The 13,144-nt window shown below is 53.6% G+C and overlaps 1 protein-coding gene across 1 annotated transcript in view; it reads left to right on the forward strand.

The window, feature by feature from the left end:
- Window positions 1–12,158, forward strand: part of GALNT9 (polypeptide N-acetylgalactosaminyltransferase 9) — a 118,659-nt gene extending 106,501 nt beyond the window's left edge. The window contains exons 9-11 of the mRNA XM_019977127.2: window positions 245–340; window positions 6,296–6,463; window positions 7,610–12,158. Coding sequence (XP_019832686.1) covers window positions 245–340; window positions 6,296–6,463; window positions 7,610–7,756 — 411 coding nt within the window. The 3' untranslated portion in view covers window positions 7,757–12,158. The remainder of the gene's footprint in view (window positions 1–244; window positions 341–6,295; window positions 6,464–7,609) is intronic.
- Window positions 12,159–13,144: the final 986 nt, after the last annotated feature.

Raw genomic sequence — 13,144 nt, forward strand, 5'->3', positions numbered from 1 at the left:
TATAGCCAAAGACCTGAACTCGGGGAGGCCATTCACAGGAGCCAGCCAGTCCTCAGCCAGCCCACTGGCCAGAGTGCCATCCTCCCCTCCCCCTCCCCTTCTTCCCTTCCCCTCTCATCCTGGGAGGACTACCCCTTCCTGAGACTGCTGGCCCTGGGCAGGGGACGGGTGAGTAAAGCCCTTCTAGCCTGCTTTGGCCTTTGGGTCCTTGTGATGGGGCTTCTCCTTTGGCTTCTGGTCGTAGGTGAGAAACAGCAAAGCCAGCGGCTACTGCTTAGACCAAGGAGCGGAGGACGATGACCGCGCCATCCTGTACCCCTGCCACGGGATGTCCTCCCAGGTAGGGAGGATGGTGATGTCTCTCAGGGACCACAGCCCAGACCATAGCCAGAAGTAGTGCCCAGGGAATGGGGTCAGGCTGGCTGGGGTGTCCTGATGCCACAGTGGCTGAGTTCAGGCCCTGGATAAATTAAGAGCAAGAGCTTTGGTGCCAAACAGGCCTTGAGCAAATCACCCAACATCCGTGCCTCAGTTTCCCCATCCATTGGATGGGATGATCATGGTACCTACTTCTCAGGCTGCTGTGTGGACTGAAGTGGAAGATGAAGGTGAACAGTGGCCACAGGGTAGACAAGCCCAGGCAGTATCACATTAACCACCAGTTCTTAGAGCTGAACACCTGCCAAACCATGCTGCAGCTCAAAGTCACCTGGAGGGCTTTAAAAACATCCATGCCACTGTCCAGAACCCAGGCCAGTGGAGTGTGCAGGCTCCAGGCTGCAGGTGGAATCAGTGGGTTCAGGGGTATGGGACAGCTTGTAGGAGAAATGCTTTTTCTCAATGAGTGTTGAGTGTTCTTTAAAATTAACCCCCAAAATGACAATTGGCCCCCTCGAAGCTCTCTGAATCTGTACTCTAGGACATCCATAGATGCTGACGTGTCCACGCAGCTGCCCAGGGGTGCTTTGCGGATGGGAGGGACCCCTGAGCCTATAATGACAACAGAGCACACCTCTCTCCCTCCCACCCTGCCACCTCCTCACAGGACCCCTGATGACATTGGCCCATCGAGATGCTAATGTAGCCTCCAGGAAGAAATCCACTTGGCTGGGCCCATCAGACACAGGAGGGGAGTCCTCTGGCTGGCACAGACCCTAAGTGGGGGGCCGTGTCTTGTGGGGTATCTTTGGACAGCTCTGTTTGTCTGCTCCCTCGAGGGGAAGCAACACAAGGTAACAGGAGGACGTGGTCATTTCCCACTGAGCCCTGCTGTGGAGAGAAGCAGTGCAGGGCCGGCCTTGAGGTTTTTGGTGCAGGGACTCGCGTGGCTGGGTGAGGGGTGGGTGTTCCAGCGACCCTGCTCAGTTCCCCAGGGAAGCCCTCTCCACACGAGAACCCTGGGGCAGCCAGCAGAAGGGGCCTCACTGCTGCTCGAAACGGAGTGGAGGTGGAGGCAGGTGGATGGGGGAGGCCATCCCACGTGGCCGAGCCCCACGGAGAGATCTGATGGACCCGTGTCCACAGCCAGGCCAGACACACTCGCAGTGATTTCTTCTTTGCAAACATCTTCAGTCTGTTTGGTCTCCATGGAGGCTGTTAAAATATTAAGGGGGACAAGCTATATCCCCAAACCCCAATCCCCAGCTTTGTTAGTGTCCTGGGGCCACCATGATGAAGTACAGCCAACTGGGCACTGGCTTAAATGACAAACGTTCATTATTCTCTCAGCTCTGAAGACCAGAAATCTGAAATTCAGGTATGAGCAGTGTTGTGCTCCCTCCTGAGGTTCTAGGGACATTCCCTTCTGCTTCTAGTGGCCCTTGGAGTTCTTTTCTTGTGGCCACTTCCCTCCAGTCTCTGCCTTCATTGGCACACGGGTTGTATGGCCTGTATCTTCATCTTCCCCCTCCTTTCTCCCGTGTCTCTGTCTTCTCTCCTTATCAGGACATCAGTCATGTTGGATTAGGGCCACCCTAACCCAGTATGGGGCTTCCCAGGTGGCTCAGTGGTAAAGAATCCACCTGCCAATGCAGCAGACCCAGGTTCGATCCCTGGGTCAGGAAGATCCCCTGGAGAAGGAAATGGAAACCCAGTCCAGTATTCTTGCCTGGGAAATCCCATGGACAGAGGAGCCTGATGGGCTATAGTGCATGGGGATGAAAAGAGTAGGACACCACATAGCAACTAACCCACAACAAGAAGCCCAGTGTTACCTCATTTTCCCTAGAGCACTTTGGCAATGACCATGTTTCCAAATGAGGTCATATCCACAGGTACTGGGAGGTTAGGACTTCAACATGACTTTGGGGGGGCTACAGTTCAGCCTATGACAATTGTTCAGTCACCCAGTCATGTCCAACTCTTTTCGACCCCATGGATTGCAGCATGCCAGCCATCCCTGTCCTTCACCATCTCCCACAGCTTGCTCAACCTCATGTCCAGCGAGTTGGTGATACTATCCAACCATCTTGCCCTTTGTTGTCCCCTTCTCCTCCTGCCTTCAATCTTTCCCAGCATCAGGGTCTTTTCTAATGAGCCAGCTCTTTGCATCAGGTGGCCAAAGTATTGGAGCTTCAGCTTCAGCATCAGTCCTTCTAATGAATATTCAGGATTGATTTCCTTTAGGGTTGACTGGTTTGATCTCTTTGCAGTCCAAGGGACTCTCAAGAGTCTTCTCCAACACCACACTTCAAAAGCATCAATCCTTCAGCACTCAGCCTTCCTTATGGTCCAACTCTCACATCCATACATGTCTACTGGAAAAACCATAGCTTTGAATAGATGGACCTTTGTTGGCAAAGTAGTGTCTCTGTTTTTTCTTCTTTTTAAAAAATATTTATTTATTTGGCTGCATCAGGTCTTAGATGAGACATGTGGGATCTAGTTCCCTGACCAGGGATCAAACCCAGGCCCCCTGCATTGGGAGCTCGGAGTCTTAGCCACTGGACCATCAGGGAAGTCCCTGTCTCTGCTTTTCAATGTGCTATCTGGGTTTGTCATAGCTTTTCTTTCACGGAGCAAGTGTCTTTCATGACTGCAGTCACCATCTGCAGTGATTTTGGAACCCAAGAAAACAGTCTGTCACTGTTTCCATTCTTTCCCCATCTATTTGCTGTGAAGTGATGGGACTGAAGCCATGATCTTTGTTTTTTGAATGTTGAATTTAAGCCAGCTTTTTCATTCTCCTCTTTCACTTTCATCAAGAGGCTCTTTAGTTCCTCTTTGCTTTCTGCCATAAAGGTGATGTCATCTGCATATCTGAGGTTATTGGCATTTCTCCTGGAAACCTTGATTCCAGCTTGTGCTTCATCCAGCCTGGCATTTTGCATGATGTACTCTGCATATAAGTTAAATAAGCAGGATGACAATATACCTGTATAGCCTGTAACAGTGACCATAAAGAAATCCAGTTTTGGACCAAAATCTTCACACCCGCAGATGGTTAGTCAACAGTCTTCAGCTAGTGGACACAGATGAATGCATGGACCCTTCATGGTAGGGCCCAGCCCTCTGTCCTCTGTCCACCGTACTGGTTTGACCAGTGTGCCTGAGAAGGACACAGGGCAGGTGTGTCCACCTCCACATAGGCACGGGACCCCTCCTAGGCTGGACTGGATAGCCTGGGGGTCATTTAGAGGCCCTTCCTTTAACTTGTAAGGTTTTATTCTGATAATTTTCAAACATCCAGAAAAGTCTTAAGATGACCAACCACACACTCATGGGATCAGCAAACAGCAGCCTGCCAGTCAAAGAATGGTTTTTAGCTTTTTAAAGGTTTATGGATGGAAAAGAAGAAAAAGAACATGCGACAGTGTCCACAGAGCACGCTTGCTTGCTCCCTGACCTTCACAGACACGGTTTTCCACCCCTGATCCAGATGCGATGGTGTTCAGACTGGGCTGTGTTTGCATCATGTACTTTTTTCTGAGTCACTTTAAAGCACACTGCAGACGTTGAATCCTTTCACCTCTGCATACGTCAGGTGCATGCTCAGTCACTCAGGTGTGTCCATTCTTTGCAGTCCTATGGACTGTCACCCACCAGGCTCCTCTGTCCGTAGGATTTTCCAGGCAAGAATACTGGAGTGGGTTGCTATTTCCTCCTCCAGGGGAATCTTCCTGACCCAGGGATCGAACCCACGTCTCCTGTGTCTCATGCACTGAGCCACCTGGGAAGCCCCTCTTCTCTTCTGAATCTCCTCGTTTAGCAGCTAATCATCCTGCCCATTTTCATACAGTTTATTTACTACTCTCCTTCCTGGAATAACATCTCTCCACTCCCTATTTTCCCTTTGACTTTATTTCTTCAGTACTTTGTTTTATTATATTGCAGGGTTTGTTTTTTGTTGTTGTTTGTTTTTGTAAGTTGCCTTCAGCCCTCTGTGGACCCAGACAAGTGCCTGTGAACCTTTTGTTGTCCTGGGCTGGACTTTGAGCTTTTGGACTCCTATCTGGCAACTTCAGTCACATTAGACCCAGCACCATATTGAGCACACAGTAGGTGTCTAATTCTTGCCTGACTGGCAGTTTGATAAACATCACTTAACCCACTCCCAGCCAGTGCTCAATGACGGCCCATTCACTCACAAGTCTGGATTATTGAAATCCTCCCCTCAATCCCTTCTACTGGGGCATGTGACCCACCAGCTCTCAGGAGAGCCCAAGTAATCTGAGGGTGAGATCCCAGAGTCGATGCTTCCTGAGGATGCATTTCTGAAAAGTATGTGGCTTCCCCACAACCCAGCAGCAACGCTCTACAGTCACCCATGCCCCTCTCAGCCCAGTTCGCTCCCCCAGCTGGGTGTCTGAGGCAGGGCCAGGGGAGCCGCTGGCCAGAGGCACAGGAGTGGAGACTCCTCCTTAGTGCAGAGCAGCCTCCTGACCAGACCCTCCGGCTGTCCAGTCCTCCATGGGCACAGGGATGGGCCATCAGCTTCACCCACCCTGCTGGCCCTCCTGAGCACTGACCATGCTCGGCTCCACTGAGTCCTTACCTGCAAGGCTGAAGCTACAGGTAGCCCACTTGGAGCTCGTGCTGGACATTTCATGGGCTGCAGGTCCTAGATTCAAACCTCCTCAACATCAGAAAGTTATCAGAGAAGGGGCATGAGCATATCTGTGATCACCTGTCCCCAGACAAAATGACCTGAAAGGGCCACTTTGGTCATAAATCTGCAGCAGGGCCTGTCATCTGCACAGCATCACCCAGGCCACCTGGCAGGCTGGCGGAGCCTCCTCTGAGCTGCTGTCAGCTGGCTGTTCTGGGGTCTTGGGCCCTCCCCACGTAGCCTCCACCCCCACCCCATCGGGCTGCCCCAGCCTCCTCACTGCAGAGCAGCTATCCCATTAGCAAGCTACAAGGAGATGCCGGAGGTGTCCTGAGTGTTGACACCTTGCCTCAGAGTCGATGGCACCATTTCTGCGATGTGCACACCACCCCCCCACACACACACCCTCCGCAGGAGGACTTGGGAGAAAATGTGCGCCCCACGCTTGACGGGGGTGTCAGAGTCGCAGGGCCATGTGAAGGTGCAGGGGAGGTGGTGTTCTATCAGATTGTACTGGAAAATACAGCGGTGTGTTTGTGTTTGTGTGTGTGCGCGCGCCCGCGCTCTTATGTGAAAGCAAACAAGAGAAAGGCAAGGAGAGAAGCACAGTGACTTCTGTGCGCTCAGCGCGCTCTGCGTGCGGTGCCCTAGGGTCCTCACGGTAGCCCTGCCAGACAGGCACTGTCATTATCTGCTCACAAATGAGGAAATCGAGGCACAGAGAGGTGACGTGACTTGCTCAAAGCCACACAGCCCAGGCGCGGAGGAATCTGGAGCACTGGTTTCTTCATTAGCGCACAGATGTTGCTTACCTGGTGTTTGGCAAATAACGTGACCTGGGATCGTAAACTTGGGGCTGCTTGTGGTTCAAGGGGAGACGGGTGGCCTGCGCAACCGTGGAACCCTCTTCCTCCGAGGTTGAAGGGCCGGCCCCACGGAGGGTGGGGTCCACGTGGAGCTCAGGGGAAGGGGTCCGAGGCGGTCCTCCTTGGGGGATTTGCAGTAAGAACGGGGCTGGGGGCGTGGGGCCACCAGACACGATCTCCCCTGCATCCCGGGGCTCAGCGCTCTTCTTGGAGGGCCAGCCCTTCCCCCGAAGGTTGGCTCTGGTGACTGGGCTGGCCCCGCCCACCAAGCCCCACCCTTCCCCGCCCACGATGCCCCGCCTACCCCCTTCAGGGCCTAGGGCCCAGCCCTGCGCAGGGCCACCTTGTGCCCATGCACTTCGCTCTCATGGCCTCTCCCCAGCTGGTGCGGTACAGCGCCGAGGGCCTGCTGCAGCTGGGCCCCCTGGGCTCCACCGCCTTCCTGCCTGACTCCAAGTGCCTGGTGGATGACGGCAGGGGCCGCACGCCCGCCCTGAAGAAGTGCGAGGATGTGGCCCGGCCCGCGCAGCGGCTGTGGGACTTCACCCAGGTCAGCAGGCTGCTGGGACCCCTGGGTCTCTGGCCAGCTCGTGGAGGGAGCTGAGGGCAGCGGGGGCCGAACTTCAAGGCCCAGGGGGGCTGGATCAGCTGGTCCCACATGAACCCCCTCCATAGACGTTAGGGGATATGCTGGCAGTCAGGGTCAGGGAAGGGCTGGCTGGTCCCAGCGCCCTGGCTGCCTCTTCAGGGCCTCGCTGCCCCACACTGCTGACTCCTCCAGCCTCCTGGAGGTTGGGGGAGGGTTTTGGCAGAAAGGGTGGGTTCTGAGTGCCCCAGCTGCTGATTGAGTGGGACCGAACTGGACTTGCCCGGAGATTTGTTGAGGGCAAGTGTGCTAAGTTGCTTCAGTCCTATCGACTCTTTGCGACCCCATGGATTGTAGCCTGGCAGGCTCCCCTATCCATGGGACTCTCCAGGCAAGAATACTGGAGTGAGTTGCCTTGCCCTCCTCCAGGAGATCTTCCCAACCCAGAGATCGAACCTGTTCCTGCTTCTCTTAAATCTCCTGCATTGGCAGGCGGGTTCGTTACCACTACTGCTACCTGGGAAGCCCCAGAGATTTGTTGAGATTGACCCAACTCCTCCCAAGCAGGAGACCCTGGGACAGACATGTGCACAGTGCTCTCTGGGGGCTCCCGGTTACAGCAGGAATGAGCTGTCACTGTGTCACGTAGAGTCAGTGAAATCAGGGTCCCCAGGAGGCTGGCTTTGGGGCTAGGACAGTGAGGTTCAGAGTGCATGGAAAGGACCTGTCTGGAGGACAGCGAACAGAATATGAGCCTGGGATCTTCAGGTTTAGGCTAGAGCCCTTGATGTTGGGAGGACCAGAGGGCCTGCAGAGGTGGCCAGTGGGTAAATCAGACCTGCCAGGGGTCAGGGGAGGATATTGGGGGCAACGCCCATCTCAAGGGCCCTAGAGTCCATTGTTTTGATCATTCCTGGGGCCCCAGGAGAAGAGAGGTGGCTGTTGGGAGGCAGTGTTGGAGGGCAGACAGTCAGTGGGGCCAGAGGGATGGAGACAAGAGGGCTGGGAAGAGGCAGGACCCTGACACTCAGGTGGCTTTGGCATCACCCCCACTTCCGGGAAGCTCTTGGGATGGGACCCGTGGGCTCACTGGGTCTCCCTCCCTCGCAGGGCGGCCCCATTGTGAGCAGAGACACAGGCCGGTGCCTGGAGGTGGAGATGTCCAAGGATGCCAACTTTGGGCTCCGCCTGGTGGTGCAGAGGTGCTCAGGACAGAAATGGACCATCAGAAACTGGATCAAGCCAGGGCGGCACTGACCCCCAGCCTCACTCTGCGCCCCCACCCCAATGAAGAGTCCGAGGACCTGGGGCAGGTGTGGAGCCCTCCCACTCAATCCACCACTTGAACCCAGAAGGCCTTGGTCGTCCCTGCACCACCTTGGGTACTGACTTCTCCATGGCTGCTGGCGGGCCCTGTCACCTGGGACCCAGGGACCTCCCTGTGCTCTGGAGGCCGATGCCGGGACCAGCCTCCCTCCAGGAGCGCGGACCCCCCTCAGCTGGCGGCTCTGCCTGAGCACGTCAGCTGACAGCCAACTCCAGCTCCAAATCACGTGCCTTTTCTACGGTATTCCTGTCCAGCCGCCCGCGGCCACTTCTTCTGCATGTGCTGAGCCCCTGTCCATCCCTCAGGCAGAAATAGCCCCCTGTGAACTCTGAGTTCCCAATGTCTCCAGCCCTGGGTGGGGCTGCCCCTGTGACTATCTCTACCTAAACCCTGGCTGGTGAGGGGAGCGGGGCAGCAGCAGCTGTGGTGACATCAAAGACAACCCCAAGGGCAGTGCTGGGTGAGGAGGCGGCTGTGACTGCTTTGGTCCAGGAAAGAGCAATTAAACAAACATACAGACCTGATGTCTCGTCCACAGGAACTAGTCAGCAGTCCAGGGAGGGACCCCTGTTCTAGCGGCTAACCCAGGGTCAGGCGCCTTTTCGTGTTACTCTAAGGCAAGGGTCAGCAAATGATAACCCATGGCCCTTTGCCTATTTTTATAAATAAAGTTTTATTGGCACATGGCCACACCCCTCTGTTCATGTATTGTCCACGGCGGCTTTCATGCTCCAGGACCAGAGCTGAGAAGCAGCACACCCCCCACCAGGGCTGTCCTAAGGCCTCCAAGATGCCCTCTTGGGCAAGAGGATGCTTCATGATTGCACTTAGAATTGCAGGACACTGGGAGGGAAACTGGACAAAAAGTCCTGGCTGTCTCTTTCCCCCATCAGGCCCAGTGCCAAGTAACAGTCCAATTCTAGCTGCTAACCTCCTTCCCGATGATGGGAGTCTTCAGCTGTGCATCACTGAGGGGCCGCAGGGCAGGCTTGGCTCACCTAGCCGTGGAAATGAACAGCAGATGAGATGCCAAGCTGCTGAAAGCCAACCAACTGTCTCCTCCCACACAGAGGGTCTTCTGGGGATGGAAGTTGGGGGCACCATCAGTGTCTTCCTAGTTTCTCCCCATTCTTTTCTTTTGTTTTTATTCATTCATTTATTTTTGGCCATGCTGGGTCTTCACTGCTACATGGGCTTGTCTCTAGTTGCAGCGAGCAGGGGTTACTCTCTAGCTGTGGTGTGCCGGCTTCTTATTGCAGTGGCTTCTCTTGTTGCAGAGCATGGGCTCTAGAGGGCTTAGTTGCTCTGTGATGCACGGGGCTCAGTTGCTCCACGGCGTGTGGGATCTTCCTGGACCAGGGATCGAACCCGTGTCTCCTATATTAGCCTGCAGATTCTTTACCACTGAGCCACCATGGAAGCCCTCCTCCCCATTCTTATAGAGTAACCTGGAAGGCAGGATGGCAGGGGTTCCAAACAACAGGGCTTTAAGCTGGGGGGAACTTGAAGATGTCTGTTCTCACTTTGCTGTAGCCAGGTAGTCTGTCCTCCCAGAAGTTGGAAAGTGGCCCTTCCCCCTTGCCTCCTGGGTTCCCCCATCTTGCTTCCTGCCTCCCAGCACTGCCTCTTCCTAGGAGAGGAAAAATCACTTCCACTAGTGCCAGGGATCTCATATCCTGTTGGTGAGGGGGGCAGTTTTTCCCAAAGATGAGCTTCCTAAAGAGATGAAAGAAGCCGAAGTGTTACTGGAACAAACTTGGGTCCACTCGCCCGCACACACAGTGAAGCCAATGTACTAACCCGGGTTTGTGGTGAAGGAAAGTGCAGGCGCCAAGCAAGGAGTCTGGGAAGTTCGTGCTCAAAAGATGCAAACTCCCAATGGCTTTCAGGGAAAGATTCTTAAAGATGGGGCGAGGGAGGGGGGTTGTGGCGTACGTAATCATCTGGTGGACATTCTTCTGGTTGGTTGGTGGTGAGGTAATGCAGTTAACTTCTCCCACCTAGTGGGGGTTTCAGTATCTGCAAAATAGCTCAAAGGGAACTTCCCTGGTAGTCCAGTGATTGAATCCACCGTCAAATGCAGAGAAAGAGGGTCTGATGCCTGTCTGGGGAACTAAGCCTGTGCACCGCAACTACTGAGCCCCTGTGCCACAACTAGAGAAAAGATCCCACATGGTTGGGAAAACAAAACATTAAAAAAAAAAAAAAGCACAGAAACAATATTGTAACAAACTGAATAAAGACTTCAGAACAGTCACTAGCCAAGGACTGGTCTTCAAGAATTTAGAAGATTGGCAAGTAAAGTTACAACAGTGTAGCAGTGTAGCAGCCATTAGCATGCCAAATGTATTGCCTATGCTTTAAAATAGAAAACATCACAGGCTGGAACTTATAAACCTCTCTCATGTTACAATTCATTAGGCAAATTGACAGTCCAGTCAAAGCCGGGTGGTTTGCAGCCCACAAGAAGCCTGACACCTGGAAAATTGCCTCTCAGCATCTTGACAAACCTCTCATCCTCTTGGGAGGCGGGGAGTTCCGGTGTTTTGAAAGCCTGCTCTTTCTGTCAGAGTCCTGCCTGCCACCAGGACACGTGAGGACAAAGGCACTGACTGGGCGGGGCAGTAGCTGGGTCCACAGGCAGCGGGACTAAGTCAGGTCAGCCCACAACTGCCCAGGACCATCCATGCTCTCATGCCAAGAGGCTGCTGTCTATCAGAACCTAGATGGAATCCAGCATCCTTCTTCCTAATACATGGCCAGGCAGCACTCTTGTTTCTGTTGTCTCCAGTCCTTACCTGCCCCCTGAGCACATGAATCCCTCATGAGGTTGGCCCTTTTCCAGAAAAACTGCCATAGAATCCAGGGGGTAACTCCGTGCTAAAAGCCCCTGCCCAAAGTCAGTTGGGAAGAGAGTTGAAGATGGACCATGATTCCCATGCTGCCATGTGAGGCCAGCCACGTGGTGGGGCCAGCCATGTGGTGGAGCCGCTGGGAATGATCTCTGCAGTTTTGTGGTTGATACACGGTCACGGCTGGTGGGACGTCCCTGCCAGTTGAGACTGCCTGCACTCCAGGCATACGCTTGTCTGGGGCCAAGTTCACAGAGCTTTCTAATTCATGGTGACATGCACTTTCATCATCCCCCTCTGTAACCTGGGTTCAGAATAGCCACTAATGTCATCCATGGACTGTACTGAAGCCAACCCAGCCCCCCTAAACCCTCTACCCCTTTTAACCACTGGTCCATAGTTGAGATCACCTCAGTGGTTACCAGCATGCATCGCATCTGTCAAACAAAGGGAATTCAACACAAGGAGTTGATCACACAAGTTAGAAAAGGGCTGAGGCATCTCAGGGACTTATCTTCCATGGGCTGAAGGGACCCAAGAGAGGGCAGTGTTACTGAAGCCAGGAGTTGGGACCCCTTGTGAGGACTGGGACTCTAGAAAGAGGGATGGAAGAGACACAGCACTTCCAGAAATGTTCCTAAAGCCAGAGATGGGGACGGAAGCATCCTGGTTTCTCTCTACCCTCCAATTTTCCAACGTTTCCTTTTGGTTGAAACTATCTGGAGCTGAAGGACAAGAAATCATGGGATACAGAACTCTCTGTGCAGCAGAGCAGGGACGTAGGGGCAGGAGCAGGGTCCGAGCACAGACCCGAAGGTGGTGGCCACAGGTCATCTCAACAGGACAGGATTCCTGACTCTGACAAGTGCAAGCTGGGCCAGAGGGTCGCCCTTCTTTCCAGAGGGCCCAGGACACCCCCCTCCCCATCACAGGGCCAGGACTGGGCACCAGAAGATCACAGAACAGCACCCTTGATGACATCAGGCGTGCTTTATCCCCTCCAGCTTCACCTGAAACTGGACCACTGTAGCTGGCAAGAGTCAATTTTGAAATTCTCAGAACTTTTGTGCACCAATTGAGAAACATTGTTGTTGACTCGCTGTCATGTCCGACTCTGCGAGACCATGGACTGCAGCACATCAGGTTTCTGCATCCTTCACTATCTCCTAGAGTTTGCTCAAATTCATTCCATTAAGTCGGTGATGCTATCCAACCATCTCATCCTTTGCCAACCCCTTCTCCTCCTGCCTGCAATATTTCCCAGCATCAGGGTCTTTTCCAATGAGTGGGCTCTTCGCATCAGGTAGCCATAGTATTGGAGCTTTAGCATCAGTCCTTCCAATGAATATTCAGGGCTGATTTCCTTTAGGATTGACTGGTTTGATCTCCTTGGAGTCCAAACATGGCTGTTACTAAAAATAAACTATTTACAACTCAATCAATTATAATAAAAGCAAAGGCAATAAAAACTCAAAACTCAGCACTTCCTAGTGATTTACTCTATTTTATTATACTCTGTGCTTCTCAGATGATTGTGTCTACAAATCTGTGTGGTGGCAACGGTGGGGAACTACCTCTTTTCAACTCCACACTCCCAGAGGGCAGGTTGGAAGCTGGAAATAGCCCCTGGTGGGGGATATTTGTAAATGGAAATTGGCCAGGCTGCAAACCGCGTCAGGTGTCACAGGGCCGGCAGGTAGGCTCTGCCCAACACACCCTTGCTGTGCTCTCCCTGGCCCCTGATGAGTCTTCTCGGTCTCATGCCCAGGACAGGACAGACACATGGAACAAGGAGGACCTATTGCTGTGTGATTTCCCACCCTGTCCGCTGGGGGAAAGTGCTGGTGACTATTCTCAGAAGACGGAAGAGGGGGAGGGAGGAAGAAGGGAGGGAGCAAGGGAGGGAGAAATATGTCTAAAATGCCCAAGTTTAATCACACTTAATTCTTTTTTTTTTTAACAACCAATGGGTTATTTGCTTGTTTATTTACGGTTGCTGTGGGTCTTTGTTGCGGCACAGGGGCCCTTTGTTGGTGCGAGTGGACTTTCTCTAGTTGCGGCCGGAGGGGGCTACTCTTCACCGTGGTGCTCAGGCTTCTCACTGTGGTGGCCTCCCTTGTAGCAGAGCGCCAGCTCTAGGCACATGGGCTTCAGTAGTTGAGGCACGAGGGCTTAGCTGCCCTGTGGCCTGTGGAATCTTCCCAGCCCAGGGATTGAACCCGTGTTCCCTGCATTGGCAGGCAGATTCTTAACCACTGGACCTCCAGGGAAGTCTCAACCCACTTAATTCTTGAAATGACCCCAAGTAGCCCTGAGAACGTCTGTGCCCGTTTCTCAGATGGGACAACAGAGGCCCAAGGAGTGACGTGGCCTGGCACAAGTACACACTTTACTGAAGCAGCTGGGGGTCACACTGAGACCTGCTGACTCCAAGCCTCTGCTTCTTCCATTCTGCCCAGCTGCCTA

Source organism: Bos indicus, chromosome 17 (genome assembly GCF_029378745.1).
Source record: "Bos indicus isolate NIAB-ARS_2022 breed Sahiwal x Tharparkar chromosome 17, NIAB-ARS_B.indTharparkar_mat_pri_1.0, whole genome shotgun sequence".
NCBI lineage: Eukaryota > Metazoa > Chordata > Mammalia > Artiodactyla > Bovidae > Bos > Bos indicus.